Source organism: Branchiostoma lanceolatum, chromosome 7 (genome assembly GCF_035083965.1).
Source record: "Branchiostoma lanceolatum isolate klBraLanc5 chromosome 7, klBraLanc5.hap2, whole genome shotgun sequence".
Taxonomy (NCBI): Eukaryota; Metazoa; Chordata; class Leptocardii; order Amphioxiformes; family Branchiostomatidae; genus Branchiostoma; species Branchiostoma lanceolatum.
Window position 1 is genome coordinate 7,847,753 of NC_089728.1, and position 27,481 is coordinate 7,875,233.

A 27,481-nucleotide genomic window follows, 5' to 3' on the forward strand; every position below is an offset into this window, starting at 1 on the left:
ACACGTTTCATTTCATTTGTTTTACCAGAAGCACACTTAGGTCCCTTGACTTAAATGCGCACAAGAGGATACGTGTTCAAATCAGTGGGATACATTACGGTAGGGATGTGCTTGTGGCTCAACTGGTAGCAGCATCACAGTTGAGCTCCAGGTTCCAATTAGTTGGTAACTGGGAGACCCCGGAGCAATCCTGGGTCGGAACATTTCGGTGGGGACTGTATCAGTCTTTCGGAAGGGACTTAAAATGGGGCGTCCCGTGTTTCATGAGGTGCCTCGAGTACGTTAAATGGGAAGGGCTAGCAACTAGTCCCTGCTACAGAAACAGCAAGGAAACTTACTGACCTATGTGCCACTGGGCACTACACGGGTCTGAATAAATGAACGATACGTTAAGTTAAGTTGGTAGAGGAGGGACGTAAAACACCAGGAACCGAGAGATTGGAAGACACATGTGGCACGACTCGAGAACATTTAGGCGATGGCAATGTCGAGGTCATGTTACCTAAAAACATTAAACGGGTTCTGTAGACATATAAATGAGGCCAGGGGGATTATAAATGAAGGAAAGGTCATATATGGTGCTTACCAGGCAAGCTCTAGTGCATAGTGTACATTAGATATATCTGTACTTTGCGTGCTGAGTTAGGCTGAAATGTACTGTAGGTGATTTCGTCCATCATTACGAAAAGCTGACACATGCTCCCCAGCCCTTTTATTGTCCTGCTATTTGGACCACAAAATTGGATAATGTTTCCAGTATGAATGAAAGGTTGACCTTACAAATGTCCTAACGGGGCCATTAAGGCATTGGGCTGTTGCGCATGTCTTCTATTTGTATAAATCGAAAGAGCCTTAGACGTGATCATTGGTTGCGTAACAGATTAAACAGTGAACATGTGCATTAGAATCTGTGGAGTTTGGAGAACTAATGGTCACGGAAATCTGCAACCGCAAAATTCATTAGTATGTCTATAGTGTAACTCATCAGGGGTGCCTTTCCTGGAGGACAGGCGGCATTCGTCATCCGCAAGTTCTTTTCCTCGTTGGTGCTTGTTAACGTTAAATGACTGAACGCCAGTTTCCATATCTATCTTCGTACTGTTATACATTTTCCCTACAATCTAGTTTTAAAGTAACTCATATTCTTTAAATATGGCAGTAAGCAGGTCATTTTGCTATCAACAAAATGTAAGTAAGTAAAACGTATTGATACCAAAGAGTGTTTGTCAATTGCTTTTCCTTGCAATTGCACCAATTAATATGCATGGGACGTTGCTGCCGGAACTGGTAAATGTTTCGAACATTTCTTCAAGGAGGACGTTGCTACACTTTTCCATTCTTTTGACAATTTGACCTTTTTAAGCTCCAATTCTCCGGATGATTTGCTGCTTTGTGATATGTCTCTGGGTCAAAACGTAACGAAATGGCCCACTCTAGCACTTAAGTACTTACTCAGGATGAACGTCATGATTTTGTAGGATCCAATCAAACAATTCTGGCTGCTGGTCTCTAGCAGGATGAGCAAGTCGACAGAATGAATTATATAAAGTCGTATTCGGTTATATAAGGATAACATCCCGTCTACAGTTTGTATCTGAAAATATATCGCATGCAATGGGCGGATTTCTGATACAACACTGACCAAACATCCAACAGAAACCGTGATGAATTCTGTTGTAACTACAAGACAACAACTCCTGTACATGCCTGATGACACGTTGCAGCTGAGGTACCATACTGGTCAAGGTTTAAAAGGTGTCTAATTATTGTTCACAGTTGACTCTGCTGCTGATTATTGATAATGATAATTTACCAGCCTGGCTGATCATCCTGAGTTTCGGCTATGCACACATTACGTTTTTGGACTGTGCTACATGTATCTAGCTGGGTGGTCTGTTTCTGGGGGCCGGTCTCCATCATTTCACGCAAGACTCCTACATATTTCTCTCGACACGATTGCTCCAGTAAGTCCCAAGTATCTCCCCCATGAAACATGTATGGTTTTACGGATGCTCGGGGTGATACCATCTTCACTAAGAGCGTTTTAAATGACACCTTCTTATCGCACGCGTCAGCTTCCCATGGACTCTTCGCTACATCTCGGTAGTTTCAGGTTGTTGGATGCAAATATATGTATACTCCATTTGAATGTTGCAAACGGGTAAGTTGGTTTTCTATCATAAAAGTCGAAGTCTTACAGTAGTTGGTCCGTGTCAGCACATATGCTAAAATCAACAGGATTTAGATGTTCCCAATTTTCCTGACTTAAAGGTGTTGGCCAAGCTTCTAAGGGCCTGACCATATGGAAGGGCTGCTAGAATGGTGATTTATTCAGGCTGAAAGGACAAAGTGGTAAACTGTAGGAAAAGTCGAGACATGTTGCTGCCGGAACGTTAAAACATGCCTGATGTTAGGCGCACTTGGGCCGTCAAATAGCGCTGAAACGGACTCATTTTCAGTCAACCTCAAAGGATGTTACCCCAAGGGAGTTATACCCATTGGTACTTTATTGGTAACCCTGCATAGAATTATGTAACAAAATGGTTGTACCAGTTAATGCATTGTTATCCGTACAGAGATGATCGTTATCAATTCTCAGGTCTTTTGGGATCCATGCAGTATTCATGTCTGTCCTCGGAGAGAGGTAATTAGGGTCACACTGTACTGTTCTAGATGCTACTCTGTGTCATTTATGTGGATGGGCGTTTTGAAAGGAGAATGTTGTATGGCAGAACATTCAGAGCTTCTTCCATTTCCGGATTCCCTGGGTAGAGAAGTTTGTTATTTTTTTCTTTTCATTTTTTATCCCTCATTTTTGTCATTTCGTGTACGTGTACGTGTATCTTATTGTATTACATTTAGACAATATATATGCATATATGTTTTACAAAATTGCGGCCACCACTAGCCCTCCGACCTAAACCTCTGCTTGGAGAATATGGATTACCTACCATGGACACAAACAGCTGAACGTCAAAATCTCAAGGCAATAACCGTGCAATCTTCTTACCTCAGAATGCCAAAATCAAGTCAAGAAATGTGGCGACTACCATAGATTCCTACTGCTCCTGACAATAAGAAATATAGATTTTCCTGAAAGTATTTCGTTTCAGCTGTTGAAGTTGAAGATGTGGCATGAAATGATGGATTAAGAGTCACCCCGATGAGGTGTTCCTATTGGCATTCATACAGTTTCCATCAATTTCTGCATTGAGAGCCTCTGGTGGTAGCAATAATGACTCCCATTGGGGAAAATTAAGGTTGACCAGGTCAAACTGTAGCACGCATTGGAAATCTACAATCATCGTGTTGGCAACTTGAAAGAGTCGGTCCCGCTCCGTTCCTCAGCACGACTATTGAACCGGGACGGTGCCGTAAAATGACATCAAAGCTTCCCGTCTTCACTCAACGTCTTGTCGGCCACCTTTCAAAAGTACTGGCACTCTAAAGATAGGCGCAAAAGCCAGCACGTGGAACGACATTTCACTCTTTCTTGACTCCGTGTCGAGTCCGAAGTACTTTCTTTAATTACCATGTTGATGGCGTTGTGCCGTGTTTATCTGGAGGAGAAATGGCGTGTCGCTTTTAGGCGAAAGGTTGGCGCCTTCCTACCAGCAAGGCGACCTGCATCTACAACCTTGTACAAGGTCGACCGACTCGACCAACTTTTAACGGGGCAGAAAATTGTTTTTAGATCTCTCTTTATCTAACGCCAGCTGCAAAATCTGTGCAATCCAATCTTAGAAAAATTTGAAGTGTATAGTCAAACCCGCCCAAGAAGGCCACTCAGTGACCAATAAAATCAGATGGTCACTATAGCCAAGATTCTGAATATTTGTGTCAATGAGAAAAATTATCTAAAAGACCGACAAAAAGTGGTCACATCGGACAGGTATGTAGAGCTGGTCACTTGTACAGGTTTGACTGTATTCTGAATGCCACAAGAGAAGCCGTGCCTTTTGTTGAGATAGAAGGGTACAGGAGGTATTAAGCGCACCGAGGACGTCTGACATTAAAAGCAAGATACCGGTGGTGATACAGCAAACATTGACTGAGTAGGCGGTGGAAGGAGAAAGGACACAGACAAAACGACACATTTATGCTTTACGATAGATTTATCCGTCGCATTTAGATATTCGAGAATAAAAAGTTTTTTAAACGGTTAAAAAATACACATTTTCTTTATGACACAGTTCACAATCTAATAAATGTCGTTCCTCTTCTATAATAGATATACCAACGCTGGTATGCAGATTGTCTTTACCAGGCGCATACACCTGGAAAATCTATTTTCGTATTCCTGGCAAGTTCCGGTGGCGCAGTGTTCTGGTGCAGTCTCTAGGGACCGCCCGTCCGTCACCACATCCCGTCAGCATCGATCAGCCGACATCCACCCCTCTTACCCTCAAACTAATTTTACGAAGCTGTAGTTTGCCAATATATCTCTTCCGACCACCTTTCTCCCAATCATTGGGCTTCGACCATACGGAGCCCAAATGAAAATTCATTCATCCCTCCTTGACTCATCCCGCTTCAAAGTCTGCAACTGCACTTCCAAAGAAAGCCGCTAGAAGGCCCAAACTTATGTCATTTCTTTCTAAACACAAGAGCTATATAACACCCAAAGGCCAAAAATAATAGCACAACAGACCAGTCCCGAACACAAGATAGAGAAACCGGACGTTCTCCTCAAGCACCAAGGAAAGCCACGGGGGGGGGGGGGTCAAAAATCTAAACATTCCTCTGAGGACAAGACCTAACCACATACCAAATTTCACATTTTCATAGTAAATCAATAGATTCTTGAGATGTATTCTTCAACCACGTTACATATAGACGCTGCCAAAAAAGCACATCCTTCCTGGCGAGGGTAATACGTCAGTCTGTTCGTCCTGATCACATTTACCTGATGTCGCCAATCGTGTTCAATCACGTTACATACAAACGCAGCAAAAAAGCATAATATTCTTTTCGAGAGTAATAAGTCAGTCTGTTCGTCCTGATCACAGTTGCCTGATGACCATCCATCTGCCGTCACCAGGTCAGGTCCCACTGTGGGATGACGTAGATGCATCCCCCCGCAGCTGATGAGATATCCATCTTGTACCGATCTCCGCGGGTACAGGGCCGACCTTCCCCGGGATAATAACACTCCTGCCTTTAACCACCCGCACCTTCCTGACACGGAACTTATTAGATTTCTGCTTGAGGATATTTTTGGACTGACGTGCATCACGTTCTAGACACGCGACGCCGTTCATATTGTCTGGGGAACAGCACGTCACATGTCACTTGATAGCCTCATCGTATCACGTGATACAGCAAATACGCCATAACGACGTACATCTATCGCTGGACCCACGTGATAGGAGTACCTTATGGCGCATGCCTGTTTATATCCTCATTCCACTTGGACGGCGACCTCGCTGTGACCGTGCTGCGACCAAGAATTTGACAGAGCGCGATGAAAACTAATCTTTTTGCGATTTGTGTGTTTTATTGTCTTTTGTGTTTTGTTACTTTTACGATTTGTATGAAGTCAATGATTGCACAGATCCGATTTAGGCCACAGAAGATGCAGTAAGAGAGCAAGAGAGATCATGGATGTAACCGAATGAAACGAAATGAAAAATAATGCTCTTCCAGGTTCTCTACTATTGAACATTCAACGTTAAGTCATATCGTGTTTTTCAAGATGTTCGAACGTTATCAAACGCTTGGTCTCCCGAAGTTGTTCTAATGTATGGAGCGTGTCGACACGATGATGGCTTAATGTACCAGCATTGATTAAGCGATCCTCGCCTCGTTAGCTGAGTGGTTTCACATTTGAAGTTCATCAAGCCTATTTGTGTCGTCGAATGGCCGAGTAGCTAGCTAGGCAAGCAAACGCGAGATCGAGAGGTCCCGGGTTCGATTCCTGGCATGTGTGGCTAGACGATGTGTTCTTGGGAAAGTTAGCTTTCTCCACACCACCCAGGTGTATAGATGGGAACCTGACTTGAGTTAGGGACGTAAAAAAGGCGGTGGACGGAGAGGGATGGGCTCTGTTTTCTAATGCCGTGCCCTAGACACAGTAGATAACAACCCACTGCCCCTACGGTCCCAAAAAGGCTATGGGACTACCTTCACCTTTCTATAGCTTAATATTGTTTACTTCAGGCCAAAAACTAAGCTTTCTAGCCTTCCCCCGGAGAAGGTCAGGGATGATTAAATGGAAACTCTCGATCGCTTGAGGATTCTATATTACCGGAACAACTGTTGCAAACGCTGTTCGAGCGGAAAGAAAAAAATCTTCTCCCGATCTACACGTAACGTTAGATTCTAGGTTATGAAATAGCGATCGAAGACACAATAAGGTGCCTACTGTACAATTACATATGTCGGTACCCTTAAGTTATTATTCTACCATTCTGTCTTTGTTGTAAGTAGGACATGTCAAGGCGTTGTAGATGAATATTCAGTCTTCGCCATGATTCAATATCTTTCATTGCACGGAATGTTGCGTCTCGTGATTCTTCTGATGGCAGTTCAAAACTTGATAAGCAGTCTTTTGTGTTTAGTGTAACCGAAGTTCTGGCTTCCATAGTTTGAAGCTTTAGCCCATTAGACAGAGTTACAAAAAATAAGCGCCAATCAGAAGTTCCCCCAGCTGTTCTACCATTCGATAAATTTGAAATGTTGAGGTCACCATTTTCGGACTTGTACCCTTTCTAGCTATTCAGGAAAAAAATCGATGTGTTCCTGGAACTGGCTACCGAATTACAGGAGACAGTGAATCCCCGGAGGTGACTGCAGCGGTGCAGAGACTTGCTTCATCCCGAGATTGGGGTCAGAAGTCGCTGAAGTTGTCACGGGAAGAGATGGTGATGTGGCATGTACATATCACCTGTAACTTCAGTAACTTAGACTCCTACTCCAAGCAACTCTGAACGAATCTCTGATATACAGGAAAGTGACAGCTACCTCACTTTTGTCATCTGAAGGAAAGCCAGGTTATACTATGATGGAATCTTACTTCTTAAAGGAACTGAAAAGAGACAAGAGGGAGACAAGTAAGTTAAAGCATTGGTAAAAGTAGTCCCAAATGCTGTACACGATTGCCATATAGATCACGAAACATACTATGACAGAACATTTTCCTCTGAATGGTTTGGGTAGCGTAGCATTACCCATCGACGTCAGATTCGTTCAAAACACCATTTTCTTGATTAGCTTGTTAAAGACGCGCGGACAGAGCCAAATGTTTAAACCATGGGAAGAAACATTAGCTCTACCTCTCTGAGGTCTACGTTGATTGTGCTAGGGTGACCCATAGTCGTCCACTTGCTAATTGAGTCTTTCTCCTCTATTCCTGGACACGAACGTACTTTAAGACAGATATGACTAGGGATCATACTTAAGCAATTCTTTATAGTTTTCATGACAACATATTTTTTAGATAGTACACAAATAGGCGACATTGGGCATGGGCAGTGCACGAGATATAGTAGCGCTTCATTAGCGTCCACGCCAACATTCCATCGCGATGCACTGAAATGAGGTTTTATCAAGCCCTCGAGCTCGGTGGAGGAGAGTTGAGTTATAGTGGGGCCAGCGGTGATTCTCGCGAGTGCCCCCAAATTACAGCCGGCCATCATGGATTCCTCTGGTTTCATTTTGCCCGGTAATCCGGGCGTTAGTCCTGTGTCGTCACCTCTCTCCGAGGGCGTACTGTTTACGAGCAGTTGGCCGGACTGTCTGTGGGCGTACAGTTAACGTCGTGTTGACCGGACATGCAGTATGTGCGCATCTCCGTCTAGCTTTCCGATGCACTTAGAAGAACACTCTGTCAGGAAGTTTACACGCCATCATATATTAGTCACCCACTCATTACCTCCAGGAAAACGGAGGTATTGCAATCAGTTGGTGTGTTCGTTTGCTATTTGTATTGGTATACGTCCACGGTGATGTGAATATTGCAGAGATGCAGCTTGTGAGGTGAAAGTGGTGTAAAAGGATACTTGTAGGGTTGGACGTATGGCTCGGGTCTGACGGTGATGTAGTTGAGAGCCAGGATGACTCATGGCCACATCCACACACTAGTGTCAGGTCATTAGGAATACCAATTCAGTGCTTGTCACATTGATGTTCAGCCACAGGCCCGTATAATTTAATATAGCGCTGTAGTTAAGGGTTTGTTTCTATTCAATCTGCACTTCGATGTGAATTATTTCTTAGGGTAAAATATTTGGAGATCTACAATCTAATCTACGTGGCCATGTCTTCTACCTGATACTGTACATGTGTCTGTCTGTACCAGGAAGAGAAATGGGCTGTACATACTCGTATGATTGGGTTGAACGGACTCAGTATGACGAATACCGAAGTACATGTTTTAATATAGGAACGTTTGAGTGATCTCAGCAGCAGGTCTTCTATCACTGCGGTACACGTCTGGCACAAGGCGGATGGTTTATACATCCATTCCGAACCTTTGTACTTATCAAAGGGACCCACATTACTGCCCTTAACATAGAAAATAACTGGACTTTAAAAGACCACAAAGCCAAGCAATAGCTTACATTTTTCATGGCTGCATGAAATTGGTTACTTCTTTTTCAAAGATAACTCCAGCTTGACCATGAATGTTTTTCTTATGCGTATACTTTGTATGGTGGTATTAGAAGCCATATGAACTCTGCGATTTGCTTTTAGCCGCCATCGTTAGATGTCTACTTCTTTCTGTATATATCGGTCTCTAGAAACCAGTGTCCTCGCTTTTCTAAGAACTGTCTATATCCAGCTTCCCGGGGGAAATGAGTTGCAGCTCCCATCGTGTCGTTAGAACTGAACGTTCTGACCAATGATTCCATTATGGCCGACTCGGCAGACTTTTGTGCCCCGAAGTACGGTCATCTATTTCATTTCCCATTTCCTTTGAGTCTGTTCGAATAACCTGAAACGACTCTACATGTTTATCATACTGTACATTCTGGTAGTGAAAAGCGTGCGGTTGGAATCATGCTTCATTTTCCGACGATGTGCGACTGTGGTTTTGGGCTCCAGTCCAGAAATTTAAGTCGTTTCCTTTATCTGATGCCAACAGACGATCGTGCGATATGGCAGTGGTCCCGTCCGATACTACCTCCTTGGCGCCAGTCAAGTACCTGAAATTCTAAATACTTGAGATGTTTGGGAAAGTCCATATAGCTCAACAACTGGTAGCAGCCTCACAGCTGAGCTACTGGTTCCAATTAGTTGGTAACTGGGACACCCCGGTTCAATCCTAGGAAGGGCATCTTGGTTGGGCTGCATCCGTCTTTTGGAAGGGATGTAAAATCGGGTTCCCGTGTTCGAGGAGGTGCATCGAGCAAGTTAAAGAGAAAGGGTTAGCAACTCCTCCCTGAACGAACGAGCCTGGGATGTTTATGATCGTCCTTTCTCCATTTGTGGCCTTGGGATAGGCCTAGAAGGAAACGACCTCCATCTGTCTTGGACCTAACTTCATTCCGAAAGTGACAGCGCCGGTCGACCCCTTGCTCTTTCACTTCGGTTTCGGACGATAACTTAATCACACCGGTACGTAGGAGGAGGGCGGGGGAATACAAGGATAACACGGGGAGGGCTTCAGGGGAGAATCTCCGCGGAGAGCTCACATTGATGATAGATTAATATCAAGTACGAGACGTGATGAACACAGCGCTGAAAGACAAGATAGATCGTGACAGGAATCTGAACGGATGGCATCACTCCGCACCTCAATTTGGAGCCGCGGCTCTGCTCTGAGCCTCCTCACCCCCTGCCGATATCCGTGCCTTCCTAATTTGCTTGCTTCAAGTTGTTCGTAGACTGAGTAAAACTGTTGATGAATCACCGAGTCTGCTATTTCATAATCCCTGACACGTAGGAAGGATGGGTGCGGGTGGTGTGATATCTGATTGCCTGTAATTGATTGTGGAATAATATGATAAGACGGATTTTGGGAAAGGAGGAAATCTCAGATCATCAGTTTAAAGCCCTTCAACTTGCACTTGCCGTTAGTAATCAGCCGGGAATATTAGTCCGATAAAGCAGGTATAAGTGATGGGCGCGGGGCAAAATTGGTAGTTGACAAATTCATGCTCACTCAAAGGAAATTATTGAAAATGGGGACGTTCTGTGCGTGATTAGATTTGTCCTGTATCGGATGATTGTTGGTTGTCATGCCAATCAAATCAAATCAAACTGTAACGTCTGGAGTCTAGCCAAGGCCAAGGACAAATCTTTAATTTCCAACGGGATAAATATGCTGCCCCAATGATGCATGTTGCAGCATAGCACGTCTTTTACCTTCATGAAATCGGAGGTATTGTTTTCGGTCTGTCTGTTTGTTTGTTTGTTTGCTTTTGTTGGTGTGTGTCCGTAGTTGGCCCGGGTCCAGATTTTGTCCCGCAGGCATGCAGGAAACGAAAGTTACTGTTGATGAACCCGAGGATGGCATGTGAGGGTGAAGCATCTAATGTGTGAAATGAACTTGGTTGTGTCATAGCCAGAAATTTACGACGACTCTAAATATTTCACGGAGGTATGAGATCTTCGATCTCTTGTTTTATTCATTTATTTATTCATCTGTTCGGCTGAAACGTACATAACGGGCCCGTTACATGAAACAATCACGGCTACCCAACTCTTGTTTTATCTGAATAACGTAGACATAAGATATAATTCCTTTCATCATCGACTCCATGTATGTTTTCTGTGTGTCTGCTAGGTTGGTGCGTGTCCGTAGTTATTTGAATACACTGTCGGTAGATTGTCATGAAGTGAGGAAAAATATAAGACTTGCCGGAGTGGTCGGGCGTACAGTTCAGTCTAGGTAGAACTAGCTATTAATGAGACTTTGAGACATGACAGACAGTAAATGGAAGATGATACTAATTTACTGGGAGGGATTGTTTTGGGCTGTCTACATGTATGTGTCCCTGTTTTCGCAGTTGTACATTTTTTCGTGTAAACCTGTATTTACACATGTATATACATGTATTTCGACGTGCGTGAAAAATGCAGAAGAAGATAACCCTGGTCGAGACCGAGACGGAAGAAAGAGTGCCTGCTTCACACAGCCCATGATCATGTCACTTCTTCACGGTTGTGCTGAGGGTAGGCAGCTGATTGTAGAAGAAGATCAAACGTGGAAAAGGTGTTATGTGTGTAACAGTTCACTGACTACGCCTGGTCTACGTCACATTCGAAGTCCCTATGTTCTTTAATACATTGCCATCTTGCGTTCTCTCTATTGACCCACACAGTCTACCTGGGAGTACCTTCATGTACATTCCTCTCAAGGTAATTTCTTTTGCACCTTTCGCGTAGTCTACGGATTGCTTGGATTAGGTTGTTGGAAAGGGGTATTTGTTGTGGTGACACCAGGATCGGCAGATATCCCAACTAAGGGTGTTTTCCTAACGTCTTGACGGTGTTGGTAGGCCATGCGTAGTACACTTAGTTTGACGGCTTGGTGTATGACGAACGTGTACTTAACGACACTTAACGACCTTTAGCCTCAAAACGTGAGGTGTGGGCAGCCCGTCAGCTTTTTCGAACCACTAGACTGTGGCTTACTTATGGTGGTCTCTGTCAGACTTCTCTTTGAATAAAAACAGTACAAAAGTACCATAGCCAATTTGAGGCCGTAAGGGCGTTGGGTTGTTATCCACTGTGTCTATGGCACGATATTGGAAGGCAGAGCCCATATCTCTCCTTCCACCGTCTTTAACCTCCCCAACCGAGGTCAGGTACCCATTTTTACCATCTGGGTGGAGTGAGGAAAGTCGTGTAAAGTGCCTTTCTTAAAAGGACACAACATCTAGCCAGGAACGCCAGGAATCGAACCCGGGACCTCTCGATCTTGCGCCTGCTTGCCTAAATCAGTACAAATTGACCAAAATGGAATGAATAATTTCTATAGCAGGAACGATTACTATCATCTGGCCTTGGATCCTGACCTTCATTGACCGGCTAACTCCAGTGACAAATGATTGGGTTAAGTTTTGTCATCCATTCCCGTCACACGCTGCGGTAAACAGACCAAATATGCTCAGTAGTTGATGTCTTGCCGTAGGGCTTGATTAAAAGTTTCCACCTTTTCATTTTCTCTCCAGGAACAGATAAGATGTTGCGTTGCCTTGGGGTAAGTGTAGGTTTATAGTTGCTTAACGATCTTTTATTTTACTTGTGCGCTGTTTCTGGAAGCAGACTGAACACCTGAAAATAAGGGTTATGTGAAGACTTGATAGGAGGCACAGGTTGAGCCACTTCACTAGTATTATGTTCGATTCTGAAAAATAGTGAATGGAATCCATTGATGTCCACAGAAGCTTTAGTCTAGAAATCCAATTTTCTTAAAATGGGCGTAGCCTCATAATATTCATGACGCCATCGTGACAAATTCATTATCATGTTGCAAGAATGCATTTTGTGACAAAAAGTCTATACTTAAACGAAACTTGTACTTAAATAAGACCCTAAAAAGTCCTCAGCCATGTTTATTTACCGCCCTAAGTTCAAAGCGATCACTACTGTCAAATAGTATTGTTGATTTAATGCCATTCATTGTATCATGTACGATTGTTGAGCAATAAAGTTCATTCATTCATTCATTCATTCAATGTTCGTCCTAATCCTAAACATCACATGCATCAATTGAAGCAATGTTTTTAGTTTGCAAGGTTTCATACACACTGAAATTTTGATGATGTGTTATGCTTAAAACACAGATTCTTCGATAGTAGTAAAAGTGCTATTCATCAGGCATTCGAGTTTAGGCACCAATGTCAAACGTGGATGTCCCTGTAAGGTGAACTGGTAGCAGCCTCACAGTTGAGCCCTGATTCCAATTATTTGGTAACTGAGAGACCCCGGTTCAATCCTGCGAAAAATACCTTGCTACTGAAAAAGGAAGCAAACTTCCTGCCCTGTGTGCCCCTAGGCATTATATTATAAGGGTCTGAACCAATATGTGAAACCATCCCACAAGTACATTCTGAGCGGACCCCCAAATCTCAACAACCACCATTCGACTTTCACGGGTACATTGAGCTTAATGACCATATTCTGTGTTGGTCTGAGATCGATCCAGTCCGACAGAACCGCCCTGCACCGTCCGTACCGCGGGTTAGTACGGATCACCTCACAACCTATCCCGCACGTCAGATGACCCGACAGCCGCAGCGCAAGTCAATAGTTCGTGTACATTACCAGCTGCTAGCTTCATGGATCACAGGAGAGGTCGTTTTTATTCTGGCCTGCCTTTCCCACTCCTCTTAGACACGAACTTTTCTGGCGATGATTATTGCCTCCGCCAAAAGGGGGTCATGTTTTCTACTGGCGTTACTTCGTTGATTGTTTTGTTGGCGTGTTTATGACATCATAATGACATCATAAGTCGAGAAGTTGCTGATTAATTATATTTCATTTCATTCCATTTTAATCTTATCTTATTTCATCTTATTTTATTTTATCTTATTTCATTTCATCTTATCTTATCTTGTTTTATTTCATTCATTTCATTTCATTCTCTTCTATTCTATTCCATTCTCTTCTCTTCTATTTTATTCTATTCTATTCTATTCTATTCTAGTCTCTTCTATTCTATTCTATCCTCTTCTATTCTATCCTCTTCTATTATTTTCTATTCTATTCTATCCTCTTCTATTCTATTCTATTCTATTATATTCTATACTGAACAAAGTCCCAAGCAGCGACAGTAATGTCTTGAAGCATTTAAGTTGAGTGGTGGAACTGGTGCTATGGCTAATTTCGGGGATTTGCTTTCTAATGGTTCCTGGGGGAATATGCCCCAGAAACAGGGACACGCTCCCTTTTATTTGTTAAGTACACGGTGTACAACCGTTGGAATGACCTTTGCCTAATTCTAGCAAGAAGATATAACGTAAGTGTAGTTCTTTCGTTCATATAACGTTAGAAAAGCAAGCTATTAAACATATGATAACTTAATAGCGCAAAAACGGTAAAAGAATGGCTGGTACATAACTACAGTTCTATTTATAAATGTACATGACATAGACCATATTAGTGAAGGTATGCGGTCTCCAAACTCTACTTGTTCACAGTGAATTACAAAGAACGGTCCACCAGTTCGGCATGTACAGATGATTGCTGTGTGACAGCGACGGCCCAGATCAGTAATTCCATTAACGTTAATCTGCGGTGTTACGAGGTGAGGTCGTTTGCCTCTATGCGTCAACTCTCCAGACTCAGGAGAGGCGTTTCCTGGCAAGAATATCCAGGAGATTAAGACTGTGTTCCTCCCGTTGATGAAAATGCTGTGTTTCCGGTTGCCTGACCGACCCAAGCAAAAACCTGCCGACCCTAGCCTTTATTGGGGTGGCAAGGGACATACAAGTTTCGACATCTGGGTGATGAAATTCAAAACAGACTTTCTGTATTTCACATTCTGTTAACAGATTAAGGCTTTGATCAGTTGATGTAAGAATGTGTAGTCAACATTGTACTTCTCTGCTCAGTTCATCAATACACTTGTGATTGCAGCTTTGTATAATGTGTTTGCATGTCTGTATAATTACAACCGTATGTTGAAAATACCAGTGTCCTGATGCATTTAAGTTTTTTAGTTTTTGTAACAAACCAGCTCTGTTGCTTTTACTGGACCCTTGTCAGCAGTTGTGGCTAAAACCTAGTTTAAATGGTGTCGACTCTGGAACAAATATACACAACCGGCGCTCCCTGTCCTCATCCGGGCCATAATGCAGTCTACAGGGAAGGATTCCAAATATTCGATTTGTCATTAGACCCACAATTTCTCCATATAGAAAACATTTGTACGGTGATACAACGACGCCCGTGATACCAGCCAAATTGACAATTCAGTTGCTGTCTGGCCCTGGTAGAAGTTGCCGTCACATTTTGACACGCCGTTACGAGTTTAACACATATTAGATGACAATGTCTGGTGATTTACCTGTCTCTCTTAATAACACGGAGATCGAATGAAGTGAACGTCATGCGGAAAATGCCATCTGGTCCTGTGTGCATACCGCCTATGTATAGAGAACACACGTAACGGGGCATGTGACAGGCCGTTACCTTGTATTTGACAATATAAGTATTAGGATTATATAGGCGTGAAATATCGTTGAGTTATATCTTTCATATTTCCAGGTGACGCTACAATTTTATTAGCCGGAAAATTCCTCTGCTCCCTTCCGCCCAACTTCTTTAAAAAAATGAAATGACGTATCTTTAAATGCGATAGCCAGGTTTAAGCGTTAAGTGTGTGAGGGCTTACCGGTCCTCGTTAAAAATGATGGAAGGTTCGCGGTTGAAGAAATGAGAGCTGTGCCCCACAAGGTGAAGGTGACGACTGAATTGCTCGCGCGCTTCACACAAAATTATGAACCGTTCATCTTCTGTGTTGGACAGGCACAGAAGGGCCATAAACCTATCAATAACGCCGTGATTTAGCTGTGCCCGTGAACCCCTTGCCTTGCCCCTAGCTGCTGCCGCTGGTCGATCAAAGTACATAAGCCCCCGACATACGTCAGCGTGGGGCGATAGTCGTCCTGTAGGAAGCAGCTTGCCACTCATCAAGGTTCAGGATAACTTTGCTGTCCTGTGCCTAATGTATCAAACTCGTCTAACTATGGGGAAAATACATGTTTCTTCCGTCAGGTCTGTGTGTTTCTACCTCCGTAAGAACGGTATTGTAATAATCAGTTGCTGTTTTGTCGTAGTTGTGTGATTATTGCAGAGTGGCAGCATGTAAGGCGAAAGTGGTGTAATAGGATACTTGAAGAATTGGAAGTCTATGGTTTGGCTCGAGTCCGATGGTATTGTAGTTTTGAGCCAGGATGACTCATGCCTACACCCACACAATACTGTCAGGTCGTTGGCAGTACCCACGTAGAGCTCACAACGATGTTCAGCCAATTGAATCACAGTCTCTTGTTGTTTTTATTCTTCTTGTCAAAACTGACAGAGTTGAGATAAGGTAGATCATGGCTTTTGCATGTTACCATGGCAAGTTTAGAGCAAAAATGACGGGAGGTAGCAAAAATACACTCTCTTCAGTGTTTCATGATGTCTATTGATGAGCAATTTTGACATTTTGGTTAATTCCATGATGATCAGGGTTTTATCAGCCATTCGTGCACAATATTCTTTAGACAAGAAAAACTCCTATTGTCAATCGAGTCATAATGGATTCTTGATTTGCACAGAATTAGTTGAAACAGCTGCCACAGAACTAACGATTTGACAACTACTGAACAATGAACAAGAGAAAAAAAAGAAAGTTCCTTGACATTGTAATTTTGTTTCCCATCTGGTCCATGTCTACGATTACTTTCAAAGGCAAATTCCATGACCTTGCTGCTTTTGTGAACGTGAAATAACGTTAATCCATCATCCAATCATGTGCTTTTGATTGACTGCACGACATCCCCGCAACCGTTGACTATTCCACAAAGGCTGGAAAGCAAATCGTATGGCTCTGTAAGATTGACTTGCAATAACGGTAATCCATGTGGGAGCGCCATTGCCGGATAGAGATGACAACACATAGAGGCCGGAGGACATCCCCAAACAACCAAACGTCATAAAAACGGCGTCACTGCGACAGGGGCTCAAATTGTATGGGCACATGTCAAACCTGCACTTATTGTTATCGTCCTGGTGGAAATTTGAATTTTGAAATCTGTCTGCCGTTGTGTAACTGCCAGGCGTAACAGGGCCCTGTGATTGGTTGAAACTTGAGCGGTAGGCTGAATGGCTGATTGGGGTGAAGTGAAGGATAAAAGGAGACAAAGTGTGATTCCAAGAATGGTAAAACGTTTCAGAAAGCAAGAGCCAATAATACTCATATTACTTTTGCGAGCGTATAAACTATCAACATTAGCCCTGTTGAGTGATTATATCGGGTTGTCTTTCTACCATACTTCGTTTCTAACATACTTTCCTCTACTTCTTCAGGTAAAACCATTCTTATAAAGAGAGTCTACGTACGCAGTGAAATGCATAGTGGGCAAAATTCAAAAGTGAAGGCCCCTTACTTGTAAACAGTTCTTGTCACGGCCTTACTTTCCGTATTCATATAACAACGTCGGACGTGTATGTTTGTGCCTCAGGGGCCTTTACCTTTGACATATTACCCACTGTGCATTTCGCTTTGCATGCGTACTTAGAACCATGAACCTCCTTATTGCTTTGCAGGGCAAATTGATGAGTACTTACTTACTCTTTCTTTCTTTTGAGGCAACCGCCTGAAGCATTTCGATGGTTCTGTTGAACCTTATTTATGATTAAAGCCATTCCATTCAAATCTTCAGCGTATTCATCTTGTATCCTTAACGAACAGTTTCTGCAAAGGTCTGTTGAAACGGTAATCTGGATTTTGCAATTTATTTTTCTTACATATTCACTCCAGCCTTACGAACGTCTGCTGTGGCATCCCCGTGAAATCAGAGAGTGTGTATGTCCCGAATAGACTTAGCTCGTGGCTGTAGTAGACTCTTATTAAGTTACTTACTGTAAAGTAGGTGTACCTCCTGGGGGGTTTAGTGCCTGCTGCAAAATAAAGCTGCTTTGGGACGATAAGGAGAGGTAAATGCGGAGTCTAATCCCCGTCGCGATGGAGAAACTTGCGATAGTGTTCTTAAAGACGTATCAGATGCCCCGCGTCATGCGTCAACATCACGTGATGTTTTTTACCAGTGGGATGGCGCGATTTCAGAGCAGACAAGGTGTACCAACGACATTCCGTACTTGTGTGTAAAAACCATTTAGCTACAGGGTAGGATTGACGTGGTTTTACGCCAATACATCGTGAATGATCCTTGGAACTTGATTTGAGAGCGTGATGACTCGTCACAAGCGCGGTAAACTTAGCGTACCCGTTCCCAGTCATTAGGTGCCGAATCTTGCGTGTCATGAGTTTATAACTGTCATACGTCGCGTCTAATCCTCTTCCTAGTTCTTGGCGCACACATACAATCCTGCCCATTCCACAGACACAAACGGTGGATGATTGAACGCACCCACCGTGTACTGTAGATTGGATGTTTGTGAGTCTTCAATGGGACCGTTGATCATCGCAAGCGGTAGGTATGATAAATTTTCACTTACAAATCAAATCTTACCGCGACGTGGCTTAGCGTCTAACTCCTCGGGAAATGAAAAGGACACAATGCAGAGTCTTACGTATGAAGGATTTGAAAAAGTTTAAAAATGTTCGCTCAACGCTATAGGCTTGGCGTACATCACAGTTTTATGGGTACATGTCTGCTTCGCCAACTGCAATAGATATAATGTCCAACTACACGGTTAGATGCACAAGCACTACATCTTCAAGTTCAATATACAACTACAAGGCTTTTCCATATAAGATACGTTCAACACGCCTTCTTATTCATGATGAATAAGTAAATAAATGGCGCGTCTACATTCGTCGTAGGTCGCCGTACGATTTTGATGTCGTAATATTTTCAAGCAGGCTGTGACAGAACCAACCACCGACAAAGATATAAGGAAGCCTACTCCGTCACAACACATCTGAATTTTTTACGACTATCACAAGAGTCCCATTATTTCGCGATCGTACCACGATCGAACTACGTTTGTGACCAGGTGCTTACAAAGTATGCACGGGTGAAGTTTAACCGTGTGGGGCTTCAGTGCCAGTGATAAAAGCAAATGGCTTGGGAAATGCCCAAGCCAGCGTAACTTGCAATTGGGGGCCATTGGCGACATCAACGTCCTGGAAAAAAATAAATCAACAGAGAGACTTTGGGGTTTAGTCACTTTAACTTGGGGCTGTCTAAATTATGCCGGAAATGGATAAACGGAACGTGAGTATATGTACTTATCGTATAAAAGGTCGTCATGTTGCGAAAGGTTAAATCTGATCAAACCAAGAGGGTTTAAAATACAATCTTAAACCTCCTTGATCAAACAGACGTAGTTGCTGGTGTGTTCCTCTGTGAGTTGAACGAATGCAACCCTTCCCTAAGTAACAATCAGCCTAGATAAACGTTCTAAGGTCCATAAATTACGCGCCATACTCGATACTCCAGCGGACGCCCCAGATTCTGGCGCGCCAGCAATCAATAGCAAGATGGCAGGACTGATATAGACAACTGTGCTTGTGTGTGGTGTGCCAATGTCCTACACAGAGCCTCACCCGCGGCCTATTCAATATACTTTGGGGAGGCTCCGCAAAACCGAACAGAGGTTTCCACTGCTGTGGGCGTGGCTTCTAACCAGGTGTCAGCCAGTCAGAGAATGTCCTAAATGTTTTCTTCAGGTAAAGTTGATTATCTGATTGGCTGACGGCTGCCACGCCCACAAAAGTGGAAACCTCAGCCCCTTTACAAGAGCCTCCTTAATGTATTTTCTGAAGGCCGCGAGCGAGGCTCTGCATATGATGAATGCCTTTATCATGTCCTTAACTTTCGCACAGTTTGGGTAAGATGCATGAATCATATCGACCAACATCATTAAGTTGCAGACATGGGTATCAAACCCCACTGCCCTGACTGGTGCATCGTGCAGTCTGTCAACTTCACTTATCCCGAGCCTCTCGTCCGCAAGCCGCCTTCATATTACTTCTAACTCTGTGACAAATGTTTCAGCGGTGAGGAACACTGACCCTTCCGGGCCCATTGCCGCGGAAACACAACAGGAATTTGATTGCTTCACGCCGCTTTAAGGCAGGATAATTTCCGGGTCGTTTGGCGTTATGGGAGCAAAGTAGTTGAGCCTCAATAAATCAGTCGGGCTTGGGTTGCCATCAAATATTGAAGTCAAACAGTTTTACCCGATTAGCTAACAACTCCGCCGGACGCAATGAGGTGCTTTCATGTGATTTTAGCCAAACGCATCCGGTGGTAAGTTGTAATTGGACGTAATTACATCATTTCACTGCATTAATAGTAAAAGAAGTTCTGATACCTTCAGTAGTACACCTCCATAAAACTCCATTTGTTTCTGCCGTGCCCGGAAATTCTTGCCATATACCCGCGAGAAATTTTTGCCGTACCCGGTAATTTTTGCCATGCCCTGTCCCTTTTTGTCGTACCCAAAGGCGGACTTCGTACTGCAGAAGTGTATATTTTGGCAGTAAGTAGTCCCTCGAAAATCGCATCTAAATACCCTATATGACAACGATACACAGTCTCATATAGCCTAAGTTCAGGCAAACATTCCTGACCACCTCTGCCGAGTGACGTTGTACAAACCGGTCCCAATCTTGAGAACACGTCTGCAAACTGTTGTTGAATTGAGTTTCATAGGGCTGTAGTACTGGATACGGTAGATGTCTTCTTTGTCTACGTGCCAAACGTCAGCAGGTTGAGGGCTCAGGCACGCGGTGGTGAGGGTTTTATCTTGTCATAGGTGGCACAAGTGGCTTGTGGCTGGCTGGTGGCTTTGGGCTCCTCAATGATCAGGGGCGCCACTCCCTGACCGCCACCCAGCTAGGTGCTGGCGAGTACCCGTCGATGTTTACCCTGTCAGACCAGCACGTCGGCTGCTCAGACCCGGTCCAATTTGCCGCTAGGCATGATGGATGCGGGTTTTACGAGGCCGGGTCGATATCGGCGTGTTGTGTTTGTGGTGTCTGTGCGGCTAATTGGACAGTTTTCCTTTGGAGACCACCAAGCGGCGCGTCACGGTCGTAACGTTACACTATCAGGACTCAATAATCGTTCTGCCAAATCTAGTGTTTGTACGATGTGACTCTTAGGAAGACTGACGCCTACTTTGGACACTTCCAGCATCCGTTACATAACAGTTACAGCCGTTACTGATAAGGTCTGCTTACAGGGTATTGATCGAGTCTGGTGCAGTAATTCTCGACAGTTGCGAAATAAATTCTGAATTCCACGCATAGGCGTACTTTATTGAAAACAGTTTTAGAACTTATTATGAAGAAATAAACACTTTTTGGGCGGAATTTTTGACTGAATCTCTCAGTCCTCTTGCTATCTAACCCCATCACTCTAGACACGTTGACTATATGCGCGTGTGACGTCAGCAATGGGTCAAAGGATGCTGGAAGTCGATATCGCCCTCCGTCCTTTACAAATGTGTTACTTTGAGAAGGGCTAGGAGAGACCGAGGGGGTGGAAAAGAAAGTTATCGCGGCACTTAGTCTATAAGAGGAACTGCAGCGTATCCGGTCAGAGAATTGGCTTTACCTCAATAAAACATTTAGGCGATATTCTGATTGGCTGACAGTTTGTGAAATTAAAGGCCACGCCAACAAAAGGGGAAACCTCAGTCCGCTTTAGCAGAACCTCTGGGGTATATTGTATAGGCCGCTGGCGAGGCTCTGCGTGGGAGGATGTTGATAGAGTTGCTATACTGATTGTCTTCTGTCTTGATGATGTGCCTTGGCAGGAGACGACACCGCGCCAGAGCATCTGTCATTACGGAAGCCCTACAAACCGCCGCCAGAGTGCATGGAGGAGATTTACGTAACCAAGACTGGCACCATCCAATCACCGTCCTACCCCAGACAGTATCCATTGGACACGGAGTGCATATACATCCTAACCGGTGGGTTATGTTTAATGGTGTATGGGTTAAGCGTAACACACTAGTCAAACATCAAAGAAAAAACGTAACACATATAGACCATTCAATGCTGCAATGAAGTTCTGGCATCTGTCCATGGTACTGAATCGGCTGTTTCACAATGATTGCTTGGAGGGAGATCGCCACATCTCGGCATTGCATAAGTACGCCTGACGTATTGACGTATTTACATTACTGGTGTTGCCCATGGTTGCAGCATGCATGATAACCGCATGTTGGCGCTGCAGCGCGGTTGCTCCAGTGAGTCAGCAGCCTGAACTGTGTGTTGCTAGTACATGTTCTTTGCTCCCTTGGCAGCACCAGAAGGGTACGTGATCCAGGTGGACTTCCACGGCATGTTCGACATCGAGCGCTCCTACAACTGTAAGTACGACCACGTGGAGCTGCGAGACGGCATGTACGGATTCTCCGACCTCATTGGCCGGTACTGTGGGGACAACGCGCCTGCGCCGGTGAAAACCACGGGGCGGAATCTGTGGGTGAAGTTCTACTCGGACTGGGTGATTGAGGGAGCCGGGTTTGAGATGAGATACAGAGCGGAACCAGGTGGGATGGCATTCTCTTTCGATCTATCTGTTATAAAAATTTCAAGAGTTCGCAGATCTCACGACTCCGTGAAGTATTTAGAATGTCTAGTACGTCTCGTTTAATTGTTGATTTATTTGATAATCAATTATGCAAATACGATTTTGATTATCATTACACGATCTGTCACTCAATCTCTTGCCTTTTTATTCCATCCTTTCAGATCGCACGATCAGGAAGAAAGAGCCAGGTAAGACTTTTACTGCTAAACAACGATGGACAATGAAAGACTATTCTCCAAGCAGAGGCTTCGATCGAGAGGGGTAGTTTTGTCCGGGATTTCTAACGTTAGAAAAACTACCCCTCTCGATTGAAGCCTCTGCTTGTAGAATAGAAAGACTACTCATCATGCCCTTTGGAGAAATGTGGCAAATTAACATATATCTAAGTTTAAGATTTCGAAACGAAATGACAACAGGAATTTTTCACCCCTTCTGTACTGAATGGTGATTAACATGCTTCACCTACCTATTTGTTTTAGATTGCAACTTCCGCGTGAGTGGCATCAATGGCACGGCAGCTTCCAGCAGCCTGCGGCCTCTGATTGACAGATTAGCGACACCGCAGGATGGGTTAGACTGTACCTGGATCATCTCCGTGCCTTACGGATACAAGGTACATATTACATACATACATATGACATATGTATCAAGTTAAGCCAACAGGAATGATGACAGAGGAAAAATTTCCACACTTCTCAGGAAACTTGAAAAGCTACAGGAAGATGGTATCCATTGCTACTGCTAGTTCGTCAGTAACGTACGCGTATCATATTCGTCGTAGGCCGTCGTACAATTTTGATGCCGCAGAGTTTTCAAGCAGGCTGTGACAAAACCAACCACCGAAAGGATGTGAGGCAGCCCTTTTAAGTGACAAGACAGGGTTCCCATAGTTTGCGACTGTACAACTATCATACGATGAATGTGGCCGTGCTCTAACAAAAAGCATAATGAATGATAGTTAAAATTGCCTCGGATTTATGATGTATCCGGCATCTCGCTATCCTTCCTGTCGTCTCGAAAAAAAGGGACTTCCGGGTTTACATCTCATCCGAGAGGTCGTCCCTACCCGCAGCTAGGCACTGAGCCAAATGAGGAAACAGGTGTTAAGTGCCTTTCCCAAGGGCACAAGATTTGAGCCTGCATGGATTCGAACCCAGAACTCTTAGAATCTAAGTCAATAAATGTAACCACAAGACTACCATGTTTTCATCTTCCAGGTGAACCTCCGCTTCACGGAATGGGACCTGGGACACTTTAACCAGTGCGACCGGAGTTACGTGGAAGTGTACGACCGGACCAGCGTGGCGGAGGAGATGGCAGCGCGGTACTGCGGTAACCAGGCTCCGGACCTCCAGTCACGCAGCAACGTCATCTTCATCCGCTACTGGATGAGATATGACGAGGAACAGCTCTACACGGGAACGTTCAGGGCTCTGTTTACGGCATATGAAGACCGTAAGTTCTCCGTTGCGTATAACTCACATTCTCCTACGCGGAGCTTCGCCTCTTGGGAAACTGGGCTGGGGTTTCCACTTTTGTGGACGTGGCCTCTAGCTCTAAAAAGCTGTCAGCTAATCAGGGAATCGGCTTTACCTACAGAGCACAGGCAGACGATTCTCTGATTGGCTGACAGCTAATTGGAGTCAACGCCCACAAAAGTGGAACCTCAGCCCAAGGCATAGTGTGTGTAAGCCGCTGCAAACTCTGTGGAGGAGAATGACACCACTAGTGTTAGTCTTCACTCATCAGGCCCGATGGGGATTTCATAATCATTGACGACACACAGACACACAAACATAGACGGACAAGCACACACAAACACAAACATACATAAGCACTCAGACACACATAAACACAAACACACATACATGGTCAATAGCATACTTTTTTGCCTTTAAACAAACACTGATACTTGTATTCTTATATACAAACGTCATTTTCAGTAATGTTTCTTTCATATCTTGCCCCCGTAGCGGAGGGTGGGAGATGTAAAAGGGGGATGTTCAGCTGCATCGGTCAGATGTGCATCAACGAGTCGCTGGTGTGTAACGGTGAACAGAACTGCCACTACCCGTGGGACGAGCAGAAATGCGGTCAGTTTTCAATAGTTTTGACAATGTTCTCAAGGAGCAAGCCCTATAGTATAGTATTGTGTATGAATGGCAAGACTTTCCAGGAATCACACAGTAGTCGGGCATTTCTTTAATGTCCGGGCATGTTTAGTTTTGTTTTGATACCGTCCTTGTAATAGGGACAGCTTCATAAAGACCAGGACGTTGTTAGAGCGACAATACGTCAACGAGCTCCCATGTTTATGGTTGGGCAGCTTTTATTGCTCAAGAAAATAGTCCACCTTAAGAATTGATTGCAGAAACTTTTCTAAATTCCTTATAGGATAACCTTTTTTCAAATTTGCACCATTACAATGGACAGTAAGCCACACAAGTGAATTTCAACGAAGCATCTTTTTAAACGACCGTTGAAGACGATTGAGACAATGCTCTAATGTAAGCCGTACACTCGACATACATGTAATACATCCTAACTTCTTGAGCTTTGTTTCTGCAGAGGAGCCGTCCGGGACCCCGCCCATCTCCGATGAGAACCTGGTGACGTTTGGTATCGCCTCCTCCGTGGTCGGATTGATTCTGATCGGCGCTATCGTCCTGGGCTGCAGGCAGCCTCGCCGGAGACCCGCGGGAGGGAAGCCCCTCCACCAGAACGTCAACCTGCCCAAACGTGAGATGAACCACTGCTCCATCGCCGGCGGGAACCCGACCATGAACTGCGACACCGGGAACCAGCAGCAGACGTTAGAACTCGTCTCGATGTCTTTGTTCGAGTCTCCCATCAAGCCGGACGGTCCAAACGACCGCTACCCCCCGCGCGTGCCTTCCATGGTGACATTTTCTCCAGTCAGTTCTCCGGGGCGGTGCCTGGAGGAAGACTACGGGTCGAATCCGCGGCTGCCAAATGCAGACGTCCATCGCTGTTGGAGCAGGAGTAGCAGTCGATCGTTAACAGGCGGTGGAGGCGGTAGGCACAGCGACGCCATGCGTGACGATGTCCAACTACAGAACGATACAGAAGAACCACCACCACCGCCACCAATAGATATCATCCAGCAGGACTCCATGGAGCTTGAACCATTGCCGGTGACTGTCATCAATGATTACTGTAGCCAGCCGCTACCCACTGTAGAAGAGGTCAGCGGCTCCGAAGAAGAAGCAGAGAGGATAGAAATCCAGGTACAAGATCCCCAAATGGTCAGGTCTACAACGGTATGACAGTGGACCACGCGTATATACGGATTTTATACCTATATCGATGCTGATGAATAGCGTGACCATAAAGCTATGAGATGAGGCTATATACAGGTATGGCGATGTCACCTCGCCTTTCCACAGTAATAACACAGTGAGCAGCATAAATGAACTAACTGTGAGAGTCTTGCCACACAGCAGTAGGGACGTACGGCTCATCATGTACTACTAAGGAATCGGACTTTGTTACCGAAACCTTTCAATGTAGATGCTTTGGAGGTCTGGATGCTATCGCGGGAATTCGCTGCTCGATGTCGGGAAAAGCCTCATCAAACGCCGTGTGACGTCACACGAAAGCAAGGACACAAAGAGAACATCCTATCGTCAACTTCCCCCACAAAGCAATACGTTCACGCAACAAGATGTATTTCGCCAGTTCCAGACAAGCAGCGTTACCCTTTGTCAGTGAATGTGTTTGTGTGAGACGACCCAGTGACAAGTTCGTTTCTGAATGGAACAGTTCAAGGTTTTCTCCCACCATTCATGATGCAGAGTTACAGACAGTGAGGAATGGTTATGCCTTCAACAACGCACCAGCCGTCGATGTATCAAACATGTATACAGACCTGCATTTGAGTTCTCTAATGACAGAAAACATCAACTGCAGATGTTGGAGACATTCAGTTTATGTTAGAATGTGCTTTATACATACATAGAATGTCCAATGTATTTGAGTGTATTCCATACTTTTAACCATACAAAATACATATTCACCCTGAGACTATTATCATGGAGGACTCAGTTGTGAACATACCTGTTTAGCTATGTTCTACAGGCGCTGCTCCCACTTCTCACAGTTTTAATGACATCAAACATAAATGAACTGAGTTAGGAAAAAGCAGTCGCCGAGGTGTTCATAATACAAAGCTAGCAAATATGGAAAATCTTTGAAACGATCTATGTTACGAGGGCTAAGAGTCATATATCAGCAATTGCTATTCTTGTGTAGATGTTTTGTGGTAAACGACATACTTGATAGTTTTCGTTTATGTTCTGATAACATGATAATCAATCTGAGACATGTAAAGCAATTTATTGGATAACACTGTTTACCTACCAGTGGGTTAATTAGGCGAATTTGGAATGGCTGTGACTAGCAGAAATAGCGACCTTGCCAATAGTAGCCTCCTTCACAGCCTTCTAGGAGCGCCGACGTTTGTTTTTAGGGGTCTCTAGGGGCAAATACGATCTCCAAAGCATTAAAACCTGGCCCCGATATGTTGAAAGTCGCGAATCAGCACTAACCCCTAAAAGTAAACGCCAGTGGTCCTAGATGGCTGCGAAGGAGGCTAGCCGAAAGAGACTACATTGTGAAGATTGATATAGCCCAGTAACCATACCATCGGAGGCTACCCGGATGCTATACAGCGCTGACTGTGTTGCCCATCTGTTCACTAGGACACGCAGGGAGATTTTTACAGGGTTGGTCTCAATTATATGTACTTCGCTTAGAAAGGCCGGCTGGAAAGATATGCTGTCAGAAAAAAGCCCAACGTTTGGGAGGACTGGGTCCGCTTAGATACCCTGAAGCCGGCCCGTGGAGAACGGTTACCAGGCTAGGGTTGATATGGAAGGGAACGAAAACATCTACTTGTGAATTGTCGACTGGTCATTCCATACCCGTAGATCATGGCTTTTTGGTATTACCATTAAAGAGCTTTGTCGTTTGCTAAATGTTTGTCTTTTTCCTGTAAATAACATATAGGGTACATGTTTTAATGAACAATGTTTCTTGACTTTCATGATCTTATGGCCTTCAGGTAGGTTTTGGCCTTAGCGGCTTCTATTGAAAGTGCAGGCTATTACTAGTATATGGCAGATCCCAAGCATTCTTAATGCTATATCATGGAAACCATTTTTCCATGACAAATCTATCTCCAAGAGCAAGTTACTGGCTCTTTTCCTAGACTAGCCTGATATCCAAAACTATTGTAGCTCCCGAGTTTCCTCTCCCCTATTTGCAGAAAGGAGACTAGGGAG

The 27,481-nt window shown here is 44.3% G+C and overlaps 1 protein-coding gene across 1 annotated transcript in view; it reads left to right on the forward strand.

The window, feature by feature from the left end:
* LOC136438350 (neuropilin and tolloid-like protein 2) overlaps nt 1-27,175 on the forward strand; it is a 77,895-nt gene extending 50,720 nt beyond the window's left edge. Inside the window, exons 5-11 of the mRNA XM_066433116.1 lie at nt 21,394-21,584; nt 21,864-22,137; nt 22,340-22,366; nt 22,658-22,791; nt 23,396-23,633; nt 24,152-24,271; nt 24,747-27,175. Of these exons, the coding sequence (XP_066289213.1) occupies nt 21,394-21,584; nt 21,864-22,137; nt 22,340-22,366; nt 22,658-22,791; nt 23,396-23,633; nt 24,152-24,271; nt 24,747-25,465 (1,703 nt within the window). The 3' untranslated portion in view covers nt 25,466-27,175. The remainder of the gene's footprint in view (nt 1-21,393; nt 21,585-21,863; nt 22,138-22,339; nt 22,367-22,657; nt 22,792-23,395; nt 23,634-24,151; nt 24,272-24,746) is intronic.
* Nucleotides 27,176-27,481: the final 306 nt, after the last annotated feature.